At 48.3% G+C, this 27754-nt stretch overlaps 2 protein-coding genes across 7 annotated transcripts in view; both read left to right on the top strand.

Annotated features, from left to right (window-relative positions):
- LOC116958295 (protein FAM43A-like) overlaps positions 1 to 27754 on the top strand; it is a 202733-nt gene that overhangs the window by 54226 nt on the left and 120753 nt on the right. The window lies entirely within an intron of this gene.
- LOC116958297 (uncharacterized) overlaps positions 1 to 27754 on the top strand; it is a 56700-nt gene that overhangs the window by 22581 nt on the left and 6365 nt on the right. For all 6 annotated transcript variants that reach the window (XM_076056288.1, XM_076056287.1, XM_076056286.1 and 3 more), the window contains 4 exons: positions 1284 to 1445; positions 21537 to 21624; positions 24126 to 24232; positions 27517 to 27684. In XM_076056288.1, the coding sequence (XP_075912403.1) occupies positions 1284 to 1445; positions 21537 to 21624; positions 24126 to 24232; positions 27517 to 27684 (525 nt within the window). The remainder of the gene's footprint in view (positions 1 to 1283; positions 1446 to 21536; positions 21625 to 24125; positions 24233 to 27516; positions 27685 to 27754) is intronic.

The raw sequence follows: 27754 nt of genomic DNA, 5'->3' as shown, positions 1-27754 counted from the left end.
GTGTGTGTGTCTATGTGTGTGTCTGTGTCTATGTGTGTGTGTGTGTCTATGTGTGTGTCTATGTGTCTGTGTGTGTGTATGTGTGTGTCTATGTGTGTGTCTATGTGTGTGTCTATGTGTGTGTGTGTGTGTCTATGTGTGTGTCTGTGTGTGTGTCTGTGTCTATGTGTGTGTCTATGTGTGTGTCTATGTGTGTGTGTGTGTGTGTGTCTGTGTGTGTGTCTATGTGTGTGTCTATGTGTCTATGTGTGTGTCTATGTGTGTGTGTCTGTGTGTGTGTGTGTGTCTATGTGTGTGTCTATGTGTGTGTCTATGTGTGTGTGTCTATGTGTGTGTGTGTGTCTATGTGTGTGTGTGTCTGTGTGTCTATGTGTGTGTGTGTCTATGTGTGTGTGTCTATGTGTGTGTCTGTGTCTATGTGTGTGTGTGTGTCTATGTGTCTGTGTGTGTGTATGTGTGTGTGTATGTGTGTGTCTATGTGTGTGTCTATGTGTGTGTGTGTGTGTGTGTGTCTATGTGTGTGTCTGTGTGTGTCACCACAGCTATGGGCCACGTGACGCTACAGGTGTGCACCCCGACCCAGGACACTCTGTGTGTGTGTCTGTGTGTGTGTGTCTGTGTGTGTGTGTCTGTGTGTGTGTGTCTGTGTCACCACAGCCATGGGCCACGTGACGCTACAGGTGTGCACCCCGACCCAGGACACTCTGTGTGGGTGTCTATGTGTCTGTGTGTCTATGTGTGTGTGTGTGTGTCTATGTGTGTGTGTCTATGTGTGTGTGTGTCTCAGTGTGTGTCTATGTGTGTGTCTATGTGTGTGTGTGTCTATGTGTGTGTGTGTCTCAGTGTGTGTCTGTGTGTGTGTGTCTGTGTCACCACAGCCATGGGCCACGTGACGCTACAGGTGTGCACCCCGACCCAGGACACTCTGTGTGTGTGTCTGTGTGTGTGTGTGTCTATGTGTGTGTCTATGTGTCTATGTGTGTGTCTGTGTGTGTCACCACAGCCATGGGCCACGTGACGCTACAGGTGTGCACCCCGACCCAGGACACTCTGTGTGTGTGTCTGTGTGTGTGTGTGTCTATGTGTGTGTCTATGTGTGTGTGTGTCTATGTGTGTGTGTCACCACAGCCATGGGCCACGTGACGCTACAGGTGTGCACCCCGACCCAGGACACTCTGTGTGGGTGTGTGTCTGTGTGTGTGTGTGTGTGTCTGTGTGTGTGTCTGTGTGTGTGTGTCTGTGTGTGTGTGTCTATGTGTGTGTCTATGTGTGTGTCACCACAGCCATGGGCCACGTGACGCTACAGGTGTGCACCCCGACCCAGGACACTCTGTGTGGGTGCCCCCAGGGCTCCTACCGACACTGCCTGCTGCTCTTTGACTGCTCCACCTTCGGCTGTGCAGTCTGCAGCTCCTGCCGAGCCGAATGGGAGGAAATAACTCCTTGTGAGCGAGACACGGGGAGACACGGGGAGACGCTGGGAGACACGGGGGGACACGGGGATACACCGAGAGACACGGGGAGACGCGGGGAGACACGGGGAGACACGGGGAGACACGGGGAGACACGGGGAGACACGGGGAAACGCTGGGAGACACGGGGAGACACGGGGGGACACGGGGAGACGCTGGGAGACACGGGGAGACGCTGGGAGACACGGAGACACGGGGGGACGCGGGGAGACGCGGGGAGACACGGGGAGACACGGGGAGACGCGGGGAGACGCTGGGAGACGCTGGGAGACACGGGGAGACACGGGGAGACACGGGGAGACACGGGGAGACACGGGGAGACGCGGGGAGACGCGGAGACACGGGGAGACTCGGGGAGACACGGGGAGACACGGGGAGACGCGGGGAGACGCTGGGAGACGCTGGGAGACACGGGGAGATACGGGGAGACACGGGGAGACGCGGGGAGACGCTGGGAGACGCGGGGAGACACGGGGAGACACGGGGAGACACGGGGAGACGCGGGGAGACGCGGGGAGACGCTGGGAGACACGGAGACACGGGGAGACGCTGGGAGACGCGGGGAGACGCGGGGAGACGCTGGGAGACACGGGGAGACTCGGGGAGACACGGGGAGACACGGGGAGACGCTGGGAGACACGGAGACACGGGGAGACGCTGGGAGACGCGGGGAGACGCGGGGAGACGCTGGGAGACACGGGGAGACTCGGGGAGACACGGGGAGACACGGGGAGACTCGGGGAGACACGGGGAGACGCTGGGAGACGCTGGGAGACGCGCGGAGACACAGTGAGACGCGGGGAGACTATGGGAGACGCGGGGAGACACGGGGAGACGCGGGGAGACTCGGGGAGACACGGGGTGATGCGGGGAGACACGTGGAGACGCGGGGAGACACGGGGAGACTCGGGGAGACACGGGGAGACACGGGGAGACTCGGGGAGACACGGGGAGACACGGGGAGAGACACGGGGAGAGACACGGGGAGACACGGGGAGAGACAGTGAGACGCGGAGAGACGCGAGGAGACGCGGGGAGACGCGGGGAGTGAGTGTATCAGTGTTAGTGGTTGTGGTTGTGTAGGTGGTGACAAGGACACTGTCTGTGTTAATGTGGTGGTGGTAGTTGTTGTTGTGGTTGTTGTTGTGTAGGTGGTGACGAGATGGACATTGTCTGTGTTAATGTGGTGGTAGTGAATGTTGTTGTTGTTGTTGTGGTTGTTGTGGTTGTTGTTGTTTAGGTGGTGACGAGATGGACACTGTCTGTGTTAAAGTGGTGGTAGTGAATGTCGTTGTTGTGGTTGTTGTTGTTGTGTAGGTGGTGACGAGATGGACACTCTGTGTTAATGTGGTGGTAGTGAATGTTGTTGTTGTGGTTGTTGTTGTTGTTTAGGTGGTGACGAGATGGACACTCTCTGTGTTAATGTGGTGGTAGTGAATCTTGTTGTTGTGGTTGTTTAGGTGGTGACGAGATGGACACTGTCTGTGTTAATGTGGTGGTAGTGAATGTTGTTGTGGTTGTTGTTGTTTAGGTGGTGACGAGATGGACACTCTCTGTGTTAATGTGGTGGTAGTGAATGTTGTTGTGGTTGTTGTTGTTTAGGTGGTGACGAGATGGACACTGTGTTAATGTGGTGGTAGTGAATGTTGTTGTTGTGGTTGTTGTTGTTGTTTAGGTGGTGACGAGATGGACACTCTGTGTTAATGTGGTGGTGGTTGTGGTAGTGAATGTTGTTAATGTGGTGATTGTTGTTGTTGTGGTTGTTGTTGTTGTTTAGGTGGTGACGAGATGGACACTCTGTGTTAATGTGGTGGTGGTTGTGGTAGTGAATGTTGTTAATGTGGTGATTGTTGTTGTTGTGGTTGTTGTTGTTGTGTAGGTGGTGACGAGATGGACACTCTCTGTGTTAATGTTGTTGTTGTTGTTTAGGTGGTGACGAGATGGACACCCTGTGTTAATGTGGTGGTGGTTGTTGTTGTTGTTGTGGTTGTGTAGGTGGTGACGAGATGGACACTGTCTGTTAATGTGGTGGTGGTTGTTGTTGTGGTGGTTGTTGTGGTTGTTGTTGTTTAGGTGGTGACGAGATGGACACCCTGTGTTAATGTGGTGGTAGTGAATGTTGTTGTTGTGGTTGTTGTTGTTGTTTAGGTGGTGACGAGATGGACACTCTCTGTGTTAATGTGGTGGTAGTGAATGTTGTTGTTGTGGTTGTTGTTGTTTAGGTGGTGATGAGATGGACACTCTCTGTGTTAATGTGGTGGTAGTGATTGTTGTTGTGGTTGTTGTTGTTGTGTGGGTGGTGACGAGATGGACACTGTCTGTGTTAATGTGGTGGTAGTGAATGTTGTTGTGGTTGTTGTTGTTGTTTAGGTGGTGACGAGATGGACACTCTCTGTGTTAATGTGGTGGTAGTGAATGTTGTTGTTGTGGTTGTTGTTGTTGTTGTTTAGGTGGTGACGAGATGGACACTCTGTGTTAATGTGGTGGTAGTGAATGTTGTTGTTGTGGTTGTTGTTGTTGTGTAGGTGGTGACGAGATGGACACTGTCTGTGTTAATGTGGTGGTAGTGAATGTTGTTGTGGTTGTTGTTGTTGTTTAGGTGGTGATGAGATGGACACTGTCTGTGTTAATGTGGTGGTAGTGAATGTTGTTGTGGTTGTTGTTGTTTAGGTGGTGACGAGATGGACACTGTGTTAATGTGGTGGTAGTGAATGTTGTTGTGGTTGTTGTTGTTGTTGTTTAGGTGGTGACGAGATGGACACTGTCTGTGTTAATGTGGTGGTAGTGAATGTTGTTGTGGTTGTTGTTGTTGTTGTTTAGGTGGTGACGAGATGGACACTCTGTGTTAATGTGGTGGTAGTGAATGTTGTTGTTGTGGTTGTTGTTGTTGTGTAGGTGGTGACGAGATGGACACTGTCTGTGTTAATGTGGTGGTAGTGAATGTTGTTGTGGTTGTTGTTGTTGTTTAGGTGGTGACGAGATGGACACTGTGTTAATGTGGTGGTAGTGAATGTTGTTGTTGTGGTTGTTGTTGTTGTTGTTTAGGTGGTGACGAGATGGACACTCTCTGTGTTAATGTGGTGGTAGTGATTGTTGTTGTGGTTGTTGTTGTTGTGTGGGTGGTGACGAGATGGACACTGTCTGTGTTAATGTGGTGGTAGTGAATGTTGTTGTTGTGGTTGTTGTTGTTGTTGTTTAGGTGGTGACGAGATGGACACTCTCTGTGTTAATGTGGTGGTAGTGATTGTTGTTGTGGTTGTTGTTGTTGTGTGGGTGGTGACGAGATGGACACTGTCTGTGTTAATGTGGTGGTAGTGAATGTTGTTGTCGTTGTTGTTGTTGTTGTTGTTTAGGTGGTGACGAGATGGACACTGTCTGTGTTAATGTGGTGGTAGTGAATGTTGTTGTTGTTGTTGTGGTTGTGGTTGTTGTTGTTGTTGTTTAGGTGGTGACGAGATGGACACTGTCTGTGTTAATGTGGTGGTTGTTGTGGTTGTTGTTGTGGTTGTTGTTGTGGTTGTTGTTGTGGTTGTTGTTGTGGTTGTTGTTGTGGTTGTTGTTGTTGTTTAGGTGGTGACGAGATGGACACTGTGTTAATGTGGTGGTAGTGAATGTTGTTGTTGTTGTGGTTGTTGTTGTGGTTGTGGTTGTTGTTGTTGTTGTTTAGGTGGTGATGAGATGGACACTGTCTGTGTTAATGTGGTGGTTGTTGTGGTTGTTGTTGTGGTTGTTGTTGTGGTTGTTGTTGTTGTTGTTTAGGTGGTGACGAGATGGACACTGTCTGTGTTAATGTGGTGGTAGTGAATGTTGTTGTTGTTGTTGTTGTTGTGGTTGTGGTTGTTGTTGTTGTTGTTGTTTAGGTGGTGATGAGATGGACACTGTCTGTGTTAATGTGGTGGTAGTGAATGTTGTTGTTGTTGTTGTTGTTGTTTAGGTGGTGACGAGATGGACACTGTCTGTGTTAATGTGGTGGTAGTGAATGTTGTTGTTGTTGTTGTTGTGGTTGTTGTTGTTGTTGTTGTTGTTTAGGTGGTGATGAGATGGACACTGTCTGTGTTAATGTGGTGGTAGTGAATGTTGTTGTGGTTGTTGTTGTTGTTGTTGTGGTTGTTGTTGTTGTTGTTGTTTAGGTGGTGACGAGATGGACACTCTCTGTGTTAATGTGGTGGTTGTTGTTGTTGTGGTTGTTTAGGTGGTGACGAGATGGACACTCTCTGTGTTAATGTGGTGGTAGTGAATGTTGTTGTTGTTGTTGTTGTTGTGGTTGTTGTTGTTTAGGTGGCGATGAGATGGACACTCTCTGTGTTAATGTGGTGGTAGTGAATGTTGTTGTGGTTGTTGTTGTTGTTGTTTAGGTGGTGATGAGATGGACACTGTCTGTGTTAATGTGGTGGTTGTTGTTGTTGTGGTTGTTTAGGTGGTGACGAGATGGACACTCTCTGTGTTAATGTGGTGGTAGTGAATGTTGTTGTTTTTGTGGTTGTTGTTGTGGTTGTTGTTGTTTAGGTGGTGATGAGATGGACACTCTCTGTGTTAATGTGGTGGTAGTGAATGTTGTTGTGGTTGTTGTTGTTGTTGTTGTTGTGTAGGTGGTGACGAGATGGACACTGTCTGTGTTAATGTGGTGGTTGTTGTGGTTGTTGTTGTTGTTGTTGTGGTTGTTGTTGTTGTTGTGGTAGTGAATGTTGTTGTTGTTGTGTAGGTGGTGATGAGATGGACACTGTCTGTGTTAATGTGGTGGTTGTTGTGGTTGTTGTTGTTGTTGTTGTTGTGGTTGTTGTTGTTGTTGTGGTAGTGAATGTTGTTGTTGTTGTTTAGGTGGTGATGAGATGGACACTGTCTGTGTTAATGTGGTGGTAGTGAATGTTGTTGTTGTGGTTGTTGTTGTGGTTGTTGTTGTTGTTGTTGTGTAGGTGGTGATGAGATGGACACTGTCTGTGTTAATGTGGTGGTAGTGAATGTTGTTGTTGTGGTTGTTGTTGTGGTTGTTGTTGTTGTTGTTGTGTAGGTGGTGATGAGATGGACACTGTCTGTGTTAATGTGGTGGTAGTGAATGTTGTTGTGGTGGTTGTTGTTGTTGTGGTTGTTGTTGTTGTTGTTGTTGTTGTTTAGGTGGTGATGAGATGGACACTGTCTGTGTTAATGTGGTGGTAGTGAATGTTGTTGTTGTTGTTGTGTAGGTGGTGACGAGATGGACACTGTCTGTGTTAATGTGGTGGTAGTGAATGTTGTTGTTGTTGTTGTTGTTGTGGTTGTTGTTGTTGTTGTTGTTGTTTAGGTGGTGATGAGATGGACACTGTGTTAATGTGGTGGTAGTGAATGTTGTTGTTGTTGTTGTGGTTGTTGTTGTTGTTGTGTAGGTGGTGACGAGATGGACACTGTCTGTGTTAATGTGGTGGTAGTGAATGTTGTTGTTGTTGTTGTTGTTGTGGTTGTTGTTGTTGTTGTTGTTGTTTAGGTGGTGATGAGATGGACACTGTGTTAATGTGGTGGTAGTGAATGTTGTTGTTGTTGTTGTGGTTGTTGTTGTTGTTGTGTAGGTGGTGACGAGATGGACACTGTCTGTGTTAATGTGGTGGTAGTGAATGTTGTTGTTGTTGTTGTTGTGGTTGTTGTTGTTGTTGTTGTTGTGTAGGTGGTGATGAGATGGACACTGTCTGTGTTAATGTGGTGGTAGTGAATGTTGTTGTTGTTGTTGTGGTTGTTGTTGTTGTTGTTGTGTAGGTGGTGATGAGATGGACACTGTCTGTGTTAATGTGGTGGTAGTGAATGTTGTTGTTGTGGTTGTTGTTGTTTAGGTGGTGACGAGATGGACACTGTGTTAATGTGGTGGTAGTGAATGTTGTTGTTGTTGTTGTTGTTGTTTAGGTGGTGACGAGATGGACACTGTGTTAATGTGGTGGTAGTGAATGTTGTTGTTGTTGTTGTTGTGGTTGTTGTGGTTGTTGTTGTTGTTGTTGTTTAGGTGGTGACGAGATGGACACTCTCTGTGTTAATGTTGTTGTTGTTGTTGTTTAGGTGGTGACGAGATGGACACTCTCTGTGTTAATGTGGTGGTTGTTGTGGTTGTTGTGGTTGTTGTTGTGGTTGTTGTTGTGGTTGTTGTTGTTTAGGTGGTGATGAGATGGACACTGTGTTAATGTGGTGGTAGTGAATGTTGTTGTTGTTGTTGTTGTTGTTTAGGTGGTGATGAGATGGACACTGTGTGTGTTAATGTGGTGGTAGTGAATGTTGTTGTTGTGGTTGTTGTTGTTGTGGTTGTTGTTGTTGTTTAGGTGGTGATGAGATGGACACTGTCTGTGTTAATGTGGTGGTAGTGAATGTTGTTGTTGTGGTTGTTGTTGTGGTTGTTGTTGTTGTTGTTTAGGTGGTGACGAGATGGACACTGTCTGTGTTAATGTGGTGGTAGTGAATGTTGTTGTTGTTGTTGTTGTGGTTGTTGTTGTTGTTGTTGTGTAGGTGGTGATGAGATGGACACTGTGTTAATGTGGTGGTAGTGAATGTTGTTGTTGTTGTTGTGTAGGTGGTGATGAGATGGACACTGTCTGTGTTAATGTGGTGGTAGTGAATGTTGTTGTTGTGGTTGTTGTTGTGTAGGTGGTGACGAGATGGACACTGTGTTAATGTGGTGGTAGTGAATGTTGTTGTTGTTGTGGTTGTTGTTGTTGTTGTTGTTGTTTAGGTGGTGACGAGATGGACACTGTGTTAATGTGGTGGTAGTGAATGTTGTTGTTGTTGTGGTTGTTGTTGTTGTTGTTGTTGTTTAGGTGGTGACGAGATGGACACTGTCTGTGTTAATGTGGTGGTTGTTGTTGTTGTTGTGGTTGTTGTTGTTGTTGTTGTGGTTGTTGTTGTTGTTGTGGTTGTTGTTGTTTAGGTGGTGACGAGATGGACACTGTCTGTGTTAATGTGGTGGTAGTGAATGTTGTTGTTGTGGTTGTTGTTGTTGTTGTGGTAGTGAATGTTGTTGTTGTTGTTGTTGTGTAGGTGGTGATGAGATGGACACTGTCTGTGTTAATGTGGTGGTAGTGAATGTTGTTGTTGTTGTGTAGGTGGTGATGAGATGGACACTGTCTGTGTTAATGTGGTGGTAGTGAATGTTGTTGTTGTTGTTGTGGTTGTTGTTGTTGTTGTTTAGGTGGTGATGAGATGGACACTGTGTTAATGTGGTGGTAGTGAATGTTGTTGTGGTTGTTGTGGTTGTTGTTGTTGTTGTTGTGGTTGTTGTTGTTGTTTAGGTGGTGATGAGATGGACACTGTCTGTGTTAATGTGGTGGTAGTGAATGTTGTTGTCGTTGTTGTTGTTGTGGTTGTTGTTGTTGTTGTGTAGGTGGTGATGAGATGGACACTGTCTGTGTTAATGTGGTGGTAGTGAATGTTGTTGTTGTTGTTGTGGTTGTTGTTGTTGTTGTGGTTGTTGTTGTTGTGTAGGTGGTGATGAGATGGACACTGTCTGTGTTAATGTGGTGGTAGTGAATGTTGTTGTTGTTGTTGTTGTGGTTGTTGTTGTTGTTGTGGTTGTTGTTGTTGTTGTGTAGGTGGTGACGAGATGGACACTGTCTGTGTTAATGTGGTTGTTGTTGTGGTTGTTGTTGTTGTTGTTGTTGTTGTGGTTGTTGTTGTTGTTGTTGTGTAGGTGGTGATGAGATGGACACTGTGTTAATGTGGTGGTAGTGAATGTTGTTGTTGTTGTTGTTGTGGTTGTTGTTGTTGTTGTTGTGTAGGTGGTGATGAGATGGACACTCTCTGTGTTAATGTGGTGGTAGTGAATGTTGTTGTTGTGGTTGTTGTTGTGGTTGTTGTTGTTGTTGTTGTTTAGGTGGTGATGAGATGGACACTGTCTGTGTTAATGTGGTGGTAGTGAATGTTGTTGTTGTGGTGGTTGTTGTGGTTGTTGTTGTTGTTGTTTAGGTGGTGATGAGATGGACACTGTCTGTGTTAATGTGGTGGTAGTGAATGTTGTTGTGGTTGTTGTTGTGGTTGTTGTTGTGGTTGTTGTGGTTGTTGTGGTTGTTGTTGTTGTTGTTGTTGTGTAGGTGGTGATGAGATGGACACTGTCTGTGTTAATGTGGTGGTAGTGAATGTTGTTGTTGTGGTGGTTGTTGTGGTTGTTGTTGTTGTTGTTTAGGTGGTGATGAGATGGACACTGTCTGTGTTAATGTGGTGGTAGTGAATGTTGTTGTGGTTGTTGTTGTGGTTGTTGTTGTGGTTGTTGTGGTTGTTGTGGTTGTTGTTGTTGTTGTGTAGGTGGTGATGAGATGGACACTGTCTGTGTTAATGTGGTGGTAGTGAATGTTGTTGTTGTGGTGGTTGTTGTGGTTGTTGTTGTTGTTGTTTAGGTGGTGACGAGATGGACACTGTCTGTGTTAATGTGGTGGTAGTGAATGTTGTTGTTGTTGTTGTGGTTGTTGTTGTTGTTGTGTAGGTGGTGATGAGATGGACACTGTCTGTGTTAATGTGGTGGTAGTGAATGTTGTTGTTGTTGTTGTGGTTGTTGTTGTTGTTGTTGTTGTGTAGGTGGTGATGAGATGGACACTGTCTGTGTTAATGTGGTGGTAGTGAATGTTGTTGTTGTTGTTGTGGTTGTTGTTGTTGTTGTTGTGTAGGTGGTGATGAGATGGACACTGTCTGTGTTAATATGGTGGTAGTGAATGTTGTTGTTGTGGTTGTTGTTGTTGTTGTGTAGGTGGTGATGAGATGGACACTGTCTGTGTTAATGTGGTGGTAGTGAATGTTGTTGTTGTTGTTGTGGTTGTTGTTGTTGTTGTGTAGGTGGTGATGAGATGGACACTGTCTGTGTTAATGTGGTGGTAGTGAATGTTGTTGTTGTTGTTGTGGTTGTTGTTGTTGTTGTGTAGGTGGTGATGAGATGGACACTGTCTGTGTTAATGTGGTGGTAGTGAATGTTGTTGTTGTTGTTGTGGTTGTTGTTGTTGTTGTGTAGGTGGTGATGAGATGGACACTGTCTGTGTTAATGTGGTGGTAGTGAATGTTGTTGTTGTTGTTGTGGTTGTTGTTGTTGTTGTTGTGTAGGTGGTGATGAGATGGACACTGTCTGTGTTAATGTGGTGGTAGTGAATGTTGTTGTTGTGGTTGTTGTTGTTGTGGTTGTTGTTGTGGTTGTTGTTGTTGTTGTTGTTGTGGTAGTGAATGTTGTTGTTGTTGTGTAGGTGGTGATGAGATGGACACTGTCTGTGTTAATGTGGTGGTAGTGAATGTTGTTGTTGTTGTTGTGTAGGTGGTGATGAGATGGACACTGTCTGTGTTAATGTGGTGGTAGTGAATGTTGTTGTTGTGGTGGTTGTTGTGGTTGTTGTTGTTGTTGTGTAGGTGGTGATGAGATGGACACTGTCTGTGTTAATGTGGTGGTAGTGAATGTTGTTGTTGTGGTTGTTGTTGTTGTTGTGTAGGTGGTGATGAGACGGACACTGTCTGTGTTAATGTGGTGGTAGTGAATGTTGTTGTTGTGGTTGTTGTTGTTGTTGTTGTTGTGGTTGTTGTTGTGGTTGTTGTTGTTGTGGTAGTGAATGTTGTTGTTGTTGTTGTTGTTGTGTAGGTGGTGATGAGATGGACACTGTCTGTGTTAATGTGGTGGTAGTGAATGTTGTTGTTGTTGTTGTGTAGGTGGTGATGAGATGGACACTGTCTGTGTTAATGTGGTGGTAGTGAATGTTGTTGTTGTGGTGGTTGTTGTGGTTGTTGTTGTTGTTGTGTAGGTGGTGATGAGATGGACACTGTCTGTGTTAATGTGGTGGTAGTGAATGTTGTTGTTGTGGTTGTTGTTGTTGTTGTGTAGGTGGTGATGAGACGGACACTGTCTGTGTTAATGTGGTGGTAGTGAATGTTGTTGTTGTGGTTGTTGTTGTTGTGGTTGTTGTTGTGGTTGTTGTTGTTGTTGTTGTGGTAGTGAATGTTGTTGTTGTTGTGTAGGTGGTGATGAGATGGACACTGTCTGTGTTAATGTGGTGGTAGTGAATGTTGTTGTTGTTGTTGTGTAGGTGGTGATGAGATGGACACTGTCTGTGTTAATGTGGTGGTAGTGAATGTTGTTGTTGTGGTGGTTGTTGTGGTTGTTGTGGTTGTTGTTGTTGTGTAGGTGGTGATGAGATGGACACTGTCTGTGTTAATGTGGTGGTAGTGAATGTTGTTGTTGTGGTTGTTGTTGTTGTTGTGTAGGTGGTGATGAGACGGACACTGTCTGTGTTAATGTGGTGGTAGTGAATGTTGTTGTTGTGGTTGTTGTTGTTGTTGTTGTGGTTGTTGTTGTGGTTGTTGTTGTTGTTGTTGTGGTAGTGAATGTTGTTGTTGTTGTTGTTGTGTAGGTGGTGATGAGATGGACACTGTCTGTGTTAATGTGGTGGTAGTGAATGTTGTTGTTGTTGTTGTGTAGGTGGTGATGAGATGGACACTGTCTGTGTTAATGTGGTGATAGTGAATGTTGTTGTTGTTGTTGTTGTGTAGGTGGTGATGAGACGGACACTGTCTGTGTTAATGTGGTGGTAGTGAATGTTGTTGTTGTTGTTGTTGTGTAGGTGGTGACGAGATGGACACTGTCTGTGTTAATGTGGTGGTAGTGAATGTTGTTGTTGTTGTTGTGTAGGTGGTGATGAGACGGACACTGTCTGTGTTAATGTGGTGGTAGTGAATGTTGTTGTTGTTGTTGTGTAGGTGGTGACGAGATGGACACTGTCTGTGTTAATGTGGTGGTAGTGAATGTTGTTGTTGTTGTTGTTGTGGTTGTTGTTGTTTAGGTGGTGATGAGATGGACACTGTCTGTGTTAATGTGGTGGTAGTGAATGTTGTTGTTGTTGTTGTTGTTGTGGTTGTTGTTGTTTAGGTGGTGATGAGATGGACACTGTCTGTGTTAATGTGGTGGTAGTGAATGTTGTTGTTGTTGTTGTTGTGGTTGTTGTTGTGTAGGTGGTGATGAGATGGACACTGTCTGTGTTAATGTGGTGGTAGTGAATGTTGTTGTTGTTGTTGTTGTGGTTGTTGTTGTTGTTGTGTAGGTGGTGATGAGACGGACACTGTCTGTGTTAATGTGGTGGTAGTGAATGTTGTTGTTGTTGTTGTTGTGGTTGTTGTTGTTGTTGTGGTGGTAGTGAATGTTGTTGTTGTTGTGTAGGTGGTGATGAGACGGACACTGTCTGTGTTAATGTGGTGGTAGTGAATGTTGTTGTTGTTGTTGTTGTTGTGGTTGTTGTTGTGGTTGTTGTTGTTGTTGTGTAGGTGGTGATGAGATGGACACTGTCTGTGTTAATGTGGTGGTAGTGAATGTTGTTGTTGTTGTTGTTGTGGTTGTTGTTGTGTAGGTGGTGATGAGATGGACACTGTCTGTGTTAATGTGGTGGTAGTGAATGTTGTTGTTGTTGTTGTTGTGGTTGTTGTTGTGGTTGTTGTTGTTGTTGTTGTGTAGGTGGTGATGAGACGGACACTGTCTGTGTTAATGTGGTGGTAGTGAATGTTGTTGTTGTTGTTGTTGTGGTTGTTGTTGTGGTTGTTGTTGTTGTTGTTGTTGTGTAGGTGGTGATGAGATGGACACTGTCTGTGTTAATGTGGTGGTAGTGAATGTTGTTGTTGTTGTTGTTGTTGTGTAGGTGGTGATGAGATGGACACTCTCTGTGTTAATGTGGTGGTAGTGAATGTTGTTGTGGTTGTTGTTGTTGTTGTTGTGGTTGTTGTTGTTGTTGTTGTGGTAGTGAATGTTGTTGTTGTTGTGTAGGTGGTGATGAGATGGACACTGTCTGTGTTAATGTGGTGGTAGTGAATGTTGTTGTTGTTGTTGTTGTGGTTGTTGTTGTTGTTGTGTAGGTGGTGATGAGATGGATACTGTCTGTGTTAATGTGGTGGTAGTGAATGTTGTTGTTGTTGTTGTTGTGTAGGTGGTGATGAGATGGACACTGTCTGTGTTAATGTGGTGGTAGTGAATGTTGTTGTGGTTGTTGTTGTGGTTGTTGTGGTTGTTGTTGTTGTTGTGTAGGTGGTGATGAGATGGACACTGTCTGTGTTAATGTGGTGGTAGTGAATGTTGTTGTTGTTGTGGTTGTTGTTGTTGTTGTTTAGGTGGTGATGAGATGGACACTGTCTGTGTTAATGTGGTGGTAGTGAATGTTGTTGTTGTGGTTGTTGTTGTTGTTGTTGTTGTTGTGGTTGTGTAGGTGGTGATGAGATGGACACTGTCTGTGTTAATGTGGTGGTAGTGAATGTTGTTGTTGTGGTTGTTGTTGTTGTTGTGTAGGTGGTGATGAGATGGACACTGTCTGTGTTAATGTGGTGGTAGTGAATGTTGTTGTTGTGGTTGTTGTTGTTGTTGTTGTGGTTGTGTAGGTGGTGATGAGATGGACACTGTCTGTGTTAATGTGGTGGTAGTGAATGTTGTTGTTGTGGTTGTTGTTGTTGTTGTTGTTGTTTAGGTGGTGATGAGATGGACACTGTCTGTGTTAATGTGGTGGTTGTTGTTGTTGTTGTTGTGGTAGTGAATGTGGTTGTTGTTGTGTAGGTGGTGATGAGATGGACACTGTCTGTGTTAATGTGGTGGTAGTGAATGTTGTTGTGGTTGTTGTGGTGGTTGTTGTTGTTGTTGTTGTGGTTGTTGTTGTTGTTGTGTAGGTGGTGATGAGACGGACACTGTCTGTGTTAATGTGGTGGTAGTGAATGTTGTTGTGGTTGTTGTGGTTGTTGTTGTTGTTGTTGTGGTTGTTGTTGTTGTTGTTGTTGTTGTGTAGGTGGTGATGAGACGGACACTGTCTGTGTTAATGTGGTGGTAGTGAATGTTGTTGTGGTTGTTGTTGTTGTGGTTGTTGTTGTTGTGTAGGTGGTGATGAGATGGACACTGTGTTAATGTGGTGGTAGTGAATGTTGTTGTTGTGGTAGTGAATGTTGTTGTTGTTGTGGTGTAGGTGGTGATGAGACGGACACTGTCTGTGTTAATGTGGTGGTAGTGAATGTTGTTGTTGTTGTGGTTGTTGTTGTTGTTGTGTAGGTGGTGATGAGATGGACACTGTCTGTGTTAATGTGGTGGTAGTGAATGTTGTTGTTGTGGTTGTTGTTGTTGTTGTGTAGGTGGTGATGAGATGGACACTGTCTGTGTTAATGTGGTGGTAGTGAATGTTGTTGTTGTTGTTGTGTAGGTGGTGATGAGATGGACACTGTCTGTGTTAATGTGGTGGTAGTGAATGTTGTTGTTGTTGTTGTGGTTGTTGTTGTTGTTGTGTAGGTGGTGATGAGATGGACACTGTCTGTGTTAATGTGGTGGTAGTGAATGTTGTGGTTGTTGTTGTTGTGTAGGTGGTGATGAGATGGACACTGTCTGTGTTAATGTGGTTGTAGTGAATGTTGTTGTGGTTGTTGTTGTGTAGGTGGTGATGAGATGGACACTGTCTGTGTTAATGTGGTGGTTGTTGTTGTGTAGGTGGTGATGAGATGGACACTGTCTGTGTTAATGTGGTTGTAGTGAATGTTGTTGTGGTTGTTGTTGTGTAGGTGGTGATGAGATGGACACTGTCTGTGTTAATGTGGTGGTTGTTGTTGTGTAGGTGGTGATGAGATGGACACTGTCTGTGTTAATGTGGTTGTAGTGAATGTTGTTGTTGTTGTTGTTGTGTAGGTGGTGATGAGATGGACACTGTCTGTGTTAATGTGGTTGTAGTGAATGTTGTTGTGGTTGTTGTTGTGTAGGTGGTGATGAGATGGACACTGTCTGTGTTAATGTGGTTGTAGTGAATGTTGTTGTGGTTGTTGTTGTTGTGTAGGTGGTGATGAGATGGACACTGTCTGTGTTAATGTGGTTGTAGTGAATGTTGTTGTGGTTGTTGTTGTGTAGGTGGTGATGAGATGGACACTGTCTGTGTTAATGTGGTTGTAGTGAATGTTGTTGTGGTTGTTGTTGTGTAGGTGGTGATGAGATGGACACTGTCTGTGTTAATGTGGTGGTAGTGAATGTTGTTGTTGTTGTTGTGTAGGTGGTGACGAGATGGACACTGTCTGTGTTAATGTTGTTGTTGTTGTTGTTGTGGTTGTTGTTGTTGTTGTGGTAGTGAATGTTGTTGTGGTTGTTGTTGTGTAGGTGGCGATGAGATGGACACTGTCTGTGTTAATGTGGTTGTAGTGAATGTTGTTGTGGTTGTTGTTGTGTAGGTGGTGATGAGATGGACACTGTCTGTGTTAATGTGGTGGTAGTGAATGTTGTTGTTGTTGTTTAGGTGGTGATGAGATGGACACTGTCTGTGTTAATGTGGTGGTAGTGAATGTTGTTGTTGTTGTTGTTGTGGTTGTTGTTGTTGTTGTTGTGTAGGTGGTGACGAGATGGACACTGTCTGTGTTAATGTGGTGGTAGTGAATGTTGTTGTTGTTGTTGTTGTGGTTGTTGTTGTTGTTGTGTAGGTGGTGATGAGATGGACACTGTCTGTGTTAATGTGGTGGTAGTGAATGTTGTTGTGGTTGTTGTTGTTGTTGTTGTGTAGGTGGTGATGAGATGGACACTGTCTGTGTTAATGTGGTGGTAGTGAATGTTGTTGTTGTTGTTTAGGTGGTGATGAGATGGACACTGTCTGTGTTAATGTGGTGGTAGTGAATGTTGTTGTTGTTGTTGTTGTGGTTGTTGTTGTTGTTGTGTAGGTGGTGACGAGATGGACACTGTCTGTGTTAATGTGGTGGTAGTGAATGTTGTTGTTGTTGTTGTTGTGTAGGTGGTGATGAGATGGACACTGTCTGTGTTAATGTGGTGGTAGTGAATGTTGTTGTGGTTGTTGTTGTTGTTGTTGTTGTTGTTGTGTAGGTGGTGATGAGATGGACACTGTCTGTGTTAATGTGGTGGTAGTGAATGTTGTTGTGGTTGTTGTTGTTGTTGTGGTTGTTGTTGTTGTTGTGTAGGTGGTGATGAGATGGACACTGTCTGTGTTAATGTTGTTGTTGTTGTTGTGTAGGTGGTGATGAGACGGACACTGTCTGTGTTAATGTGGTGGTTGTTGTTGTTGTGTAGGTGGTGATGAGATGGACACTGTCTGTGTTAATGTTGTTGTTGTGGTTGTTGTTGTTGTTGTTGTGTAGGTGGTGATGAGATGGACACTCTCTGTGTTAATGTGGTGGTAGTGAATGTTGTTGTTGTTGTTGTTGTGTAGGTGGTGATGAGATGGACACTGTCTGTGTTAATGTGGTGGTAGTGAATGTTGTTGTGGTTGTTGTTGTTGTTGTGTAGGTGGTGATGAGACGGACACTGTCTGTGTTAATGTGGTGGTAGTGAATGTTGTTGTGGTTGTGGTTGTGGTTGTTGTTGTGTAGGTGGTGACGAGATGGACACTGTCTGTGTTAATGTGGTGGTAGTGAATGTTGTTGTTGTTGTTGTTGTGTAGGTGGTGATGAGATGGACACTGTCTGTGTTAATGTGGTGGTAGTGAATGTTGTTGTGGTTGTTGTTGTTGTTGTTGTGTAGGTGGTGATGAGATGGACACTGTCTGTGTTAATGTGGTGGTAGTGAATGTTGTTGTGGTAGTGAATGTTGTTGTTGTTGTGGTAGTGAATGTTGTTGTTGTGTAGGTGGTGATGAGATGGACACTGTCTGTGTTAATGTGGTGGTAGTGAATGTTGTTGTGGTAGTGAATGTTGTTGTTGTTGTTGTGGTTGTTGTTGTTGTGTAGGTGGTGATGAGATGGACACTGTCTGTGTTAATGTGGTGGTAGTGAATGTTGTTGTTGTTGTTGTTGTTGTGGTTGTTGTTGTTGTTGATGTTGTTGTTGTTGTTGTTGTGTAGGTGGTGATGAGATGGACACTGTCTGTGTTAATGTGGTGGTAGTGAATCTTGTTGTTGTTGTTGTTGTGGTTGTTGTTGTTGTTGTTTAGGTGGTGATGAGATGGACACTGTGTTAATGTGGTGGTAGTGAATGTTGTTGTGGTTGTTGTTGTTGTTGTTTAGGTGGTGATGAGATGGACACTGTCTGTGTTAATGTGGTGGTAGTGAATGTTGTTGTGGTTGTTGTTGTTGTTGTGGTTGTTGTTGTTGTTGTTGTGTAGGTGGTGATGAGATGGACACTGTCTGTGTTAATGTGGTGGTTGTTGTTGTGTAGGTGGTGATGAGATGGACACTGTCTGTGTTAATGTGGTGGTTGTTGTTGTGTAGGTGGTGATGAGATGGACACTGTCTGTGTTAATGTGGTGGTTGTTGTTGTGTAGGTGGTGATGAGACGGACACTGTCTGTGTTAATGTGGTGGTTGTGGTTGTTGTTGTGTAGGTGGTGATGAGACGGACACTGTCTGTGTTAATGTGGTGGTAGTGAATGTTGTTGTTGTTGTTGTGGTTGTTGTTGTTGTTGTTGTGTAGGTGGTGATGAGACGGACACTGTCTGTGTTAATGTTGTGGTTGTTGTGGTTGTTGTTGTTGTGTAGGTGGTGATGAGATGGACACTGTCTGTGTTAATGTGGTGGTAGTGAATGTTGTTGTGGTTGTTGTTGTTGTTGTTGTGTAGGTGGTGATGAGATGGACACTGTCTGTGTTAATGTGGTGGTAGTGAATGTTGTTGTTGTTGTTGTTGTGGTTGTTGTTGTTGTTGTTGTTGTGTAGGTGGTGATGAGATGGACACTGTCTGTGTTAATGTGGTGGTAGTGAATGTTGTTGTTGTGGTTGTTGTTGTTGTTGTTGTTGTTGTGGTTGTTGTTGTGGTTGTTGTTGTGGTTGTTGTTGTTGTTGTGTAGGTGGTGATGAGATGGACACTGTCTGTGTTAATGTGGTGGTAGTGAATGTTGTTGTTGTTGTTGTTGTGTAGGTGGTGATGAGACGGACACTGTCTGTGTTAATGTGGTGGTAGTGAATGTTGTTGTTGTTGTTGTTGTGGTTGTTGTTGTTGTTGTTGTTGTGTAGGTGGTGATGAGATGGACACTGTCTGTGTTAATGTGGTGGTAGTGAATGTTGTTGTGGTTGTTGTTGTGTAGGTGGTGATGAGATGGACACTGTCTGTGTTAATGTGGTGGTAGTGAATGTTGTTGTTGTTGTTGTTGTGGTTGTTGTTGTTGTTGTGTAGGTGGTGATGAGATGGACACTGTCTGTGTTAATGTGGTGGTAGTGAATGTTGTTGTTGTTGTTGTTGTGTAGGTGGTGATGAGATGGACACTGTCTGTGTTAATGTGGTGGTAGTGAATGTTGTTGTTGTTGTTGTTGTTGTGGTTGTTGTTGTTGTTGTTGTGTAGGTGGTGATGAGATGGACACTGTCTGTGTTAATGTGGTGGTAGTGAATGTTGTTGTTGTTGTTTAGGTGGTGATGAGATGGACACTGTCTGTGTTAATGTGGTGGTAGTGAATGTTGTTGTTGTTGTTGTTTAGGTGGTGATGAGATGGACACTGTCTGTGTTAATGTGGTGGTAGTGAATGTTGTTGTTGTTGTTGTTTAGGTGGTGATGAGATGGACACTGTCTGTGTTAATGTGGTGGTAGTGAATGTTGTTGTTGTTGTTGTGTAGGTGGTGATGAGATGGACACTGTCTGTGTTAATGTGGTGGTAGTGAATGTTGTTGTTGTGGTTGTTGTTGTGGTTGTTGTTGTTGTTGTTGTGTAGGTGGTGATGAGACGGACACTGTCTGTGTTAATGTGGTGGTAGTGAATGTTGTTGTTGTTGTTGTGGTTGTTGTTGTTGTTGTGTAGGTGGTGATGAGATGGACACTGTCTGTGTTAATGTGGTGGTAGTGAATGTTGTTGTTGTTGTTGTGGTTGTTGTTGTTGTTGTGTAGGTGGTGATGAGATGGACACTGTCTGTGTTAATGTGGTGGTAGTGAATGTTGTTGTTGTTGTTGTTGTTGTGGTTGTTGTTGTTGTTGTTGTGTAGGTGGTGATGAGATGGACACTGTCTGTGTTAATGTGGTGGTAGTGAATGTTGTTGTTGTTGTTGTTTAGGTGGTGATGAGATGGACACTGTCTGTGTTAATGTGGTGGTAGTGAATGTTGTTGTTGTTGTTGTGTAGGTGGTGATGAGATGGACACTGTCTGTGTTAATGTGGTGGTAGTGAATGTTGTTGTTGTGGTTGTTGTTGTGGTTGTTGTTGTTGTTGTTGTTGTGTAGGTGGTGATGAGACGGACACTGTCTGTGTTAATGTGGTGGTAGTGAATGTTGTTGTGGTTGTGGTTGTTGTTGTTGTTGTGTAGGTGGTGATGAGATGGACACTGTCTGTGTTAATGTGGTGGTAGTGAATGTTGTTGTTGTGGTTGTTGTTGTGGTTGTTGTTGTTGTTGTTGTGTAGGTGGTGATGAGACGGACACTGTCTGTGTTAATGTGGTGGTAGTGAATGTTGTTGTTGTTGTTGTGGTTGTTGTTGTTGTTGTGGTTGTTGTGTAGGTGGTGATGAGACGGACACTGTCTGTGTTAATGTGGTGGTAGTGAATGTTGTTGTTGTTGTTGTGGTTGTTGTTGTTGTTGTGTAGGTGGTGATGAGATGGACACTGTCTGTGTTAATGTGGTGGTAGTGAATGTTGTTGTTGTTGTTGTTGTGGTTGTTGTTGTTGTTGTTGTGTAGGTGGTGATGAGATGGACACTGTCTGTGTTAATGTGGTGGTAGTGAATGTTGTTGTTGTTTAGGTGGTGATGAGATGGACACTGTCTGTGTTAATGTGGTGGTAGTGAATGTTGTTGTTGTTGTTGTGTAGGTGGTGATGAGATGGACACTGTCTGTGTTAATGTGGTGGTAGTGAATGTTGTTGTTGTGGTTGTTGTTGTGGTTGTTGTTGTTGTTGTTGTTGTGTAGGTGGTGATGAGACGGACACTGTCTGTGTTAATGTGGTGGTAGTGAATGTTGTTGTGGTTGTGGTTGTTGTTGTTGTTGTGTAGGTGGTGATGAGATGGACACTGTCTGTGTTAATGTGGTGGTAGTGAATGTTGTTGTTGTGGTTGTTGTTGTGGTTGTTGTTGTTGTTGTTGTGTAGGTGGTGATGAGACGGACACTGTCTGTGTTAATGTGGTGGTAGTGAATGTTGTTGTTGTTGTTGTGGTTGTTGTTGTTGTTGTGGTTGTTGTGTAGGTGGTGATGAGACGGACACTGTCTGTGTTAATGTGGTGGTAGTGAATGTTGTTGTTGTGGTTGTTGTTGTGGTTGTTGTTGTTGTTGTTGTGTAGGTGGTGATGAGACGGACACTGTCTGTGTTAATGTGGTGGTAGTGAATGTTGTTGTTGTTGTTGTGGTTGTTGTTGTTGTTGTGGTTGTTGTGTAGGTGGTGATGAGACGGACACTGTCTGTGTTAATGTGGTGGTAGTGAATGTTGTTGTTGTTGTTGTGGTTGTTGTTGTTGTTGTGGTTGTTGTGTAGGTGGTGATGAGACGGACACTGTCTGTGTTAATGTGGTGGTAGTGAATGTTGTTGTGGTTGTTGTTGTTGTTGTGTAGGTGGTGATGAGATGGACACTGTCTGTGTTAATGTGGTGGTAGTGAATGTTGTTGTGGTTGTTGTTGTTGTTGTGTAGGTGGTGATGAGATGGACACTGTCTGTGTTAATGTGGTTGTTGTTGTTGTTGTTGTGTAGGTGGTGATGAGATGGACACTCTCTGTGTTAATGTGGTTGTTGTTGTTGTTGTTGTGTAGGTGGTGATGAGATGGACACTCTCTGTGTTAATGTGGTTGTTGTTGTTGTTGTTGTGTAGGTGGTGATGAGATGGACACTGTCTGTGTTAATGTGGTGGTAGTGAATGTTGTTGTTGTTGTTGTGTAGGTGGTGATGAGATGGACACTGTCTGTGTTAATGTGGTGGTAGTGAATGTTGTTGTTGTTGTTGTGTAGGTGGTGATGAGACGGACACTGTCTGTGTTAATGTGGTGGTAGTGAATGTTGTTGTTGTTGTTGTGTAGGTGGTGACGAGATGGACACTGTCTGTGTTAATGTGGTGGTAGTGAATGTTGTTGTTGTTGTTGTGGTAGTGAATGTTGTTGTTGTGTAGGTGGTGATGAGATGGACACTGTCTGTGTTAATGTGGTGGTAGTGAATGTTGTTGTTGTGGTTGTTGTTGTTGTTGTGTAGGTGGTGATGAGATGGACACTGTCTGTGTTAATGTGGTGGTAGTGAATGTTGTTGTTGTGGTTGTTGTTGTTGTTGTGTAGGTGGTGATGAGATGGACACTGTCTGCGCTCTCTGTCCCGAAGGCTTCTATAACAACGGCTCCAGCCCTCGCTGCCGCCCCTGTACCAGGTGTGTCACATGACCCTGTCACGTGACCCTGTCACATGACCCTGTCACGTGACCCTGTCACGTGACCCTGTCACGTGACCCTGTCATGTGACAGGGTCACGTGACCCTGCCCCTGTCACGTGACCCTCTCCCCGTGTCTCCCTCTCCCCGTGTCTCCGTCCCCCCGTGTCTCCCTCCGCTCACCTCCCCGTGTCTCCCTCCCCGTGTCTCTCCCCGTGTCTCTCTCACCTCCCCGTGTCTCTCTCTCCCCGTGTCTCTCCCCGTGTCTCTCTCTCCCCGTGTCTCTCTCCCCCCGTGTCTCTCTCTCCCCGTGTCTCCCTCCCCCCGTGTCTCCCTCCCCCCGTGTCTCCCTCTCCCCGTGTCTCCCTCCGCTCACCTCCCCGTGTCTCCCTCTCCCCGTGTCTCTCTCTCCCTGTGTCTCTCTCTCCCCGTGTCTCTTTCTCCCCGTGTCTCTCTCTCCCCGTGTCTCCCCCCGTGTCTCCCTCTCCCCGTGTCTCCCCCCGTGTCTCTCTCTCCCCGTGTCTCCCCCCGTGTCTTCCCCCGTGTCTCCCCCCGTGTCTCTCACCTCCCCGTGTCTCCCCCCGTGTCTCTCTCTCCCCGTGTCTCCCTCTCCCCGTGTCTCCCTCTCCCCGTGTCTCCCTCTCCCCGTGTCTCCCTCCGCTCACCTCCCCGTGTCTCCCCCCGTGTCTCCTTCTCCCCGTGTCTCCCCCCGTGTCTCCCTCTCCCCGTGTCTCCCTCCGCTCACCTCCCCGTGTCTCTCTCTCCCCGTGTCTCCCCCCGTGTCTCTCTCTCCCCGTGTCTCCCTCTCCCCGTGTCTCTCCCTGTGTCTCTCCCCGTGTCTCCCTCCCCCCATGTCTCCCTCTCCCCGTGTCTCCCTCTCCCCGTGTCTCTCTCTCCCCGTGTCTCCCTCCCCCCGTGTCTCTCCCCGTGTCTCCCTCCCCCCGTGTCTCCCTCTCCCCGTGTCTCCCCCCATGTCTCCCTCTCCCCGTGTCTCCCTCTCCCCGTGTCTCCCCCCGTGTCTCTCTCTCCCCGTGTCTCCCTCCCCCCGTGTCTCTCCCTGTGTCTCTCCCCGTGTCTCCCTCCCCCCGTGTCTCCCCCCGTGTCTCCCTCTCCCCGTGTCTCCCTCCGCTCACCTCCCCGTGTCTCCCTCCCCGTGTCTCCCTCTCCCCGTGTCTCCCTCTCCCCGTGTCTCTCTCTCCCCGTGTCTCCCTCTCCCCGTGTCTCCCTCTCCCCGCGTCTCCCTCTCCCCGTGTCTCCCTCCGCGTGTCTCCCTCTCCCCGTGTCTCTCTCTCCCCGTGTCTCCCTCTCCCCGTGTCTCCCTCTCCCCGTGTCTCCCTCTCCCCGTGTCTCCCTCCCCCCGTGTCTCTCCCTGTGTCTCTCCCCGTGTCTCCCTCCCCCCGTGTCTCCCTCTCCCCGTGTCTCCCTCTCCCCGTGTCTCCCTCCCCCCGTGTCTCCCTCCGCTCACCTCCCCGTGTCTCTCTCCCCGTGTCTCCCTCTCCCCGTGTCTCTCCCTGTGTCTCTCCCCGTGTCTCCCTCCCCCCATGTCTCCCTCTCCCCGTGTCTCCCTCTCCCCGTGTCTCTCTCTCCCCGTGTCTCCCTCCCCCCGTGTCTCTCCCCGTGTCTCCCTCCCCCCGTGTCTCCCTCTCCCCGTGTCTCCCCCCATGTCTCCCTCTCCCCGTGTCTCCCTCTCCCCGTGTCTCCCCCCATGTCTCTCTCTCCCCGTGTCTCCCTCCCCCCGTGTCTCTCCCTGTGTCTCTCCCCGTGTCTCCCTCCCCCCGTGTCTCCCTCTCCCCGTGTCTCCCCCCATGTCTCCCTCTCCCCGTGTCTCCCTCTCCCCGTGTCTCCCCCCATGTCTCTCTCTCCCCGTGTCTCCCTCCCCCCGTGTCTCTCCCTGTGTCTCTCCCCGTGTCTCCCTCCCCCCGTGTCTCCCCCCGTGTCTCCCTCTCCCCGTGTCTCCCTCTCCCCGTGTCTCCCTCCGCTCACCTCCCCGTGTCTCCCTCCCCGTGTCTCCCTCTCCCCGTGTCTCCCCCCATGTCTCCCTCTTCCCGTGTCTCTCCCCCCGCGTCTCCCTCTCCCCGTGTCTCCCCCCGTGTCTCTCTCTCCCCGTGTCTCCCCCCGTGTCTCCCCCCGTGTCTCCCCCCGTGTCTCTCCCCGTGTCTCTCACCTCCCCGTGTCTCCCCCCGTGTCTCTCTCTCCCCGTGTCTCCCTCTCCCCGTGTCTCCCTCCGCTCACCTCCCCGTGTCTCCCCCCGTGTCTCCCTCTCCCCGTGTCTCCCCCCGTGTCTCCCTCTCCCCGTGTCTCCCTCCGCTCACCTCCCCGTGTCTCTCTCTCCCCGTGTCTCCCCCCGTGTCTCTCTCTCCCCGTGTCTCCCTCTCCCCGTGTCTCTCCCTGTGTCTCTCCCCGTGTCTCCCTCCCCCCATGTCTCCCTCTCCCCGTGTCTCTCTCTCCCCGTGTCTCCCTCTCCCCGTGTCTCCCTCCGCGTGTCTCTCTGACCGACGCAGGTGCCCTGGTGAGGAGTTATCCGGCTGTACTCGAGCCTCTGACACCATCTGTGGCCCCATACAGATATCATCAACAACCCACTCCACCACCGTCACCCCCACCAAAGGTTCGGTTGTGTGTGTGTGGTGGTTGTGTGTGGTGGTTGTGTGTGTGAGTGTGTGGTGGTTGTGTGTGTGTGGTGGTTGTGTGTGGTGGTTGTGTGTGGTGGTTGTGTGTGTGTGTGTGGTGGTTGTGTGTGTGTGGTGTGTGTGTGTGTGGTGGTTGTGTGTGTGTGTGGTGGTTGTGTGTGTGTGTGTGGTGGTTGTGTGTGTGTGTGTGGTGGTTGTGTGTGTGTGGTGGTTGTGTGTGTGTGGTGGTTGTGTGTGTGTGGTGGTTGTGTGTGTGTGTGGTGGATGTGTGTGTGTGAGTGGTGGTTGTGTGTGTGTGGTTGTGTGTGTGTGTGTGTGGTGGTTGTGTGTGTGTGAGTGGTGAGAGGAGGAGTTGGAGACGCTGCTGCTGAGACTGGAGCGTGCCACTAAGAGGTGGGGCCTTACCATCAGCCCCACCAAAACTAAGCACCTGCCTGGGTATTTTGTACCATCGGACACTCCACCCCCACAACTCCCAATCGGTGATGGGGCAGTTGTGGAGAGAGTGGAGAGTTTCCCATACCTGCGCAGTGTGCTTATGACCGGCTCCGGTTTAACAGCAGAGGTCTCACTCCGAATCAGTCGAGCGGCAATATCTTTTCATCGGTTGCGTAACGCTGTGTGGAAGCTACCTGGTTTGTCGCTCCGCACTAAGCTTCAGGTCTTCTCGGCCACGGTCATTCCCTCCCTTCTCTAGGCTTGCGAAACGTGGATCCCCCTAATGGAACATCTTCGCCGGTTAGAAACATTTAGGCTGGCCTGCCTACGATCCATCCTGGGTTTAACCAGAATGGATTGTGTGAGGAGCTCACAAATCCTTGAAAGATCTGGGCAAGGTCCCATCGGTGAGCTCCTGCGGCGGGCAAGGCTGCGATGGCTGGGTCATGTAGCCCGCATGTCCAGCCACCGCCTGCCCAAACAGCTTTTGTTCGGCCGGATCGAGGGGGCTAAGCGGGCGCGGCACGGGCTAGAGAAGAGATGGAGTGATGTGGTACAGAAGGACGTGGAGCTGAGTGGACTTGCCGATGACTGGTACCAGCGGTGTCAAGATCGGCCTCTGTGGAGGAGGCTCGTGAAGGAAGCTACTGGGCAGTTGGAGGCAGTCGCCCTCCAACAACAACGCAGGGCGGAGGAGCGACGCTCAGAACAATGAGCGGAGCGCCGGGTGGCTAAAGCACAGCAGGTTGGCACAGTAGGGGGCACAGGTGGTGCATCAGCCAGTCATCTCAGTCAGTCGACCCGTGGCACCTGGGTCTGCCCCGTGACCTCCTGCCAGCGGGCGTTCGACACTTCACGTGGCCTCAAGGTGCACATGGCCTGGCACAAGCGTCGTGGTGACATCACCGCCACTTAGTGGCGAATGGCGGTTGTTGTTGTTGTTGGTGGTTGTGTGTGTGTGTGTGGTGGTTGTGTGTGTGTGTGTTGTGGTTGTGTGTGTGGTGGTTGTGTGTGTGTGGTTGTGTGTGTGTGTGTGGTGGTTGTGTGTGTGTGTGTGTGGTGGTTGTGTGTGTGAAAAATTGCTAGTGAGAATTTAATCATTGCTTGCGGCTGGGGTTGGCATCCTCCCCCACTTCTCCAGATGTCGAGGGTAAATGGGCGAGGTTTAGGACTGTGACTCAGGCAGCTGCAATGGCTGCTTTGGGTACGCGGTCCAGACCTCCCCAGAGACCCTGGCTGACAGAGGAGGTGTTCAGGATAGTTTAGAAAAAGCGACAGGCCCACTGTCATCGGCTACAGAATCCCACGTCAGAGAATGAGGAGGCTTACCGCAGCCTTCGCTCGGAGGTTCGGAGAGCCGTGAGGCGCTGCAAGGATGGGTGGTGGTCGCGGGTTGCTGAGGAGATGGAGTCTGCCTCAGTGGCCTGCGGTCACAACTCACTATTTGACTCCATCAAAAAAGTAACCTGCAGCGCCACACCTATTACCATCCTAGGAGAAAAAACACGGAGATCCAATCTCCGACCCCCAGGAACAGGTTTGCAGATTTGCTGAGCTTTGCTGTGAGGTCCTGGGGGAGGGAAAATCCCTCAGCCAGGAAAACATTGTGGCACAAAGTGAGGAAGACCCTGCTGAGGCTGCGGTGCCTCAAATATTGGAAGAAGTCACCCCCTGTGAGTGGCTGACTGAGGTGCCATCTGTTGAGGAAGTACTGAAGGCAATCCGGAGTCTGAGACCAGGAAAGGCAGCGGGCAGAGATGATCTCCCAAGCGAAATGCTGAGGGAGGGTGGCGTTTGTGCACAGACTGCCCTATATGACATCATAACAACAGTCTGGACCACTGGACGGGTTCCGCAGGATTGGAAGGATGCCCTGGTGGTCCCCCTCTTTAAGAAGGGGGACCGCACAGACTGTAACAACTACAGGGGCATCTCACTTCTCAGTGTGACGGGAAAGGTCCTGGCAAGGATTATTCAGCATCGCCTTGCCAGGCACGCTGAGGAGAGGCTTGCGGAGCCCCAATGCGGTTTCAGGAAAGGGCGGTCCTGCACAGATGCCATATTTTCTGTCCATCTGCTACAGCAGAGGTGTAGGGAATTTCCAGCAAGACCTACATCTCTGCTTAATTGACCTGGTCAAGGCCTATGATACCATCAGTAGGCCTGGGCTCTGGGTCGTTCTTCGTGCTTTCGGAGTACCTGACCCTCTGCTCACGATCATTAAGGACCTTCATGATGGTGAGCGGGCCCGGGTAAAACTACGTGGCCGGGAGTCGGAGCCATTCCCTGTACACCTTGGGGTGCGACGGGGATCTCCTCTGGCTCCCACATTACTTAACGTTTATTTTTCGACCACGTGGTCCGTGAAGCCTTCGATGGCTGTAACCGGAGGCTCACGTAGCCCCGCATGCCCGGCCACCGCATGCCTCCAAGCAGCTTTTGTTCGGGCCCGGATAGAAGGGCGCGGCACGGGCTAGAGCAGATACGGAGCGATCTGGTCCAGGCAGGACGTGGGCCCGGGTGGACTTGCCGTCGGCCGGCACCAGCGGTGTCACCATCGGCCTCCGTGTAGGCCGAGGTGATCGAGACGGGACGCCGCTACCGGGCCGGCTGGTTACCGGCGGCGTTTGGGCATTTTTTGCGCCATCGGCCACCGCCGCTCCCGATTTGGCGGCGAGGCATTTGGTTGTGGTGGTGGCGAGGGCGAGGGCGGAGATCTTCGTTGGTTCTCTCGGCGAGGTCACGTAGATTGAGAATGAAATGATAAATTGATGAAGTGAAATAAGGCAATGATGTTCTCGGCGTTTGCGGCCCCCTCCCGCAGGCCCCGGTGACGGCACTCCGTGGTGGGCCTGGCTGGTGATGGCGGCGGCGGCGGTGGTGGTGGTGGTGGGGATGCTGGCGGTGGTGGTCAGGAAGTCGGTGGCCGGCCAGAGGCTGTGGTGCACGCCGTGCAGGGAGAAGATCCTGACGCTGGTTCCCGGCTGTGACGGTGAGACTCCCACTGAGACCCCCCACTGAGACCCCCACAGAGACCCCCACTGAGACCCCCACTGAGACCC

The sequence above is a fragment of the Petromyzon marinus genome, chromosome 75, assembly GCF_048934315.1.
Source record: "Petromyzon marinus isolate PM22_M1 ecotype Great Lakes invasive population chromosome 75, UKy_Petmar_22M1.pri1.0, whole genome shotgun sequence".
Taxonomy (NCBI): domain Eukaryota; kingdom Metazoa; phylum Chordata; class Hyperoartia; order Petromyzontiformes; family Petromyzontidae; genus Petromyzon; species Petromyzon marinus.
The sequence above is the reverse complement of the archived record's forward strand: the minus strand, read 5'-3'. Positions and strand labels throughout refer to the sequence as shown.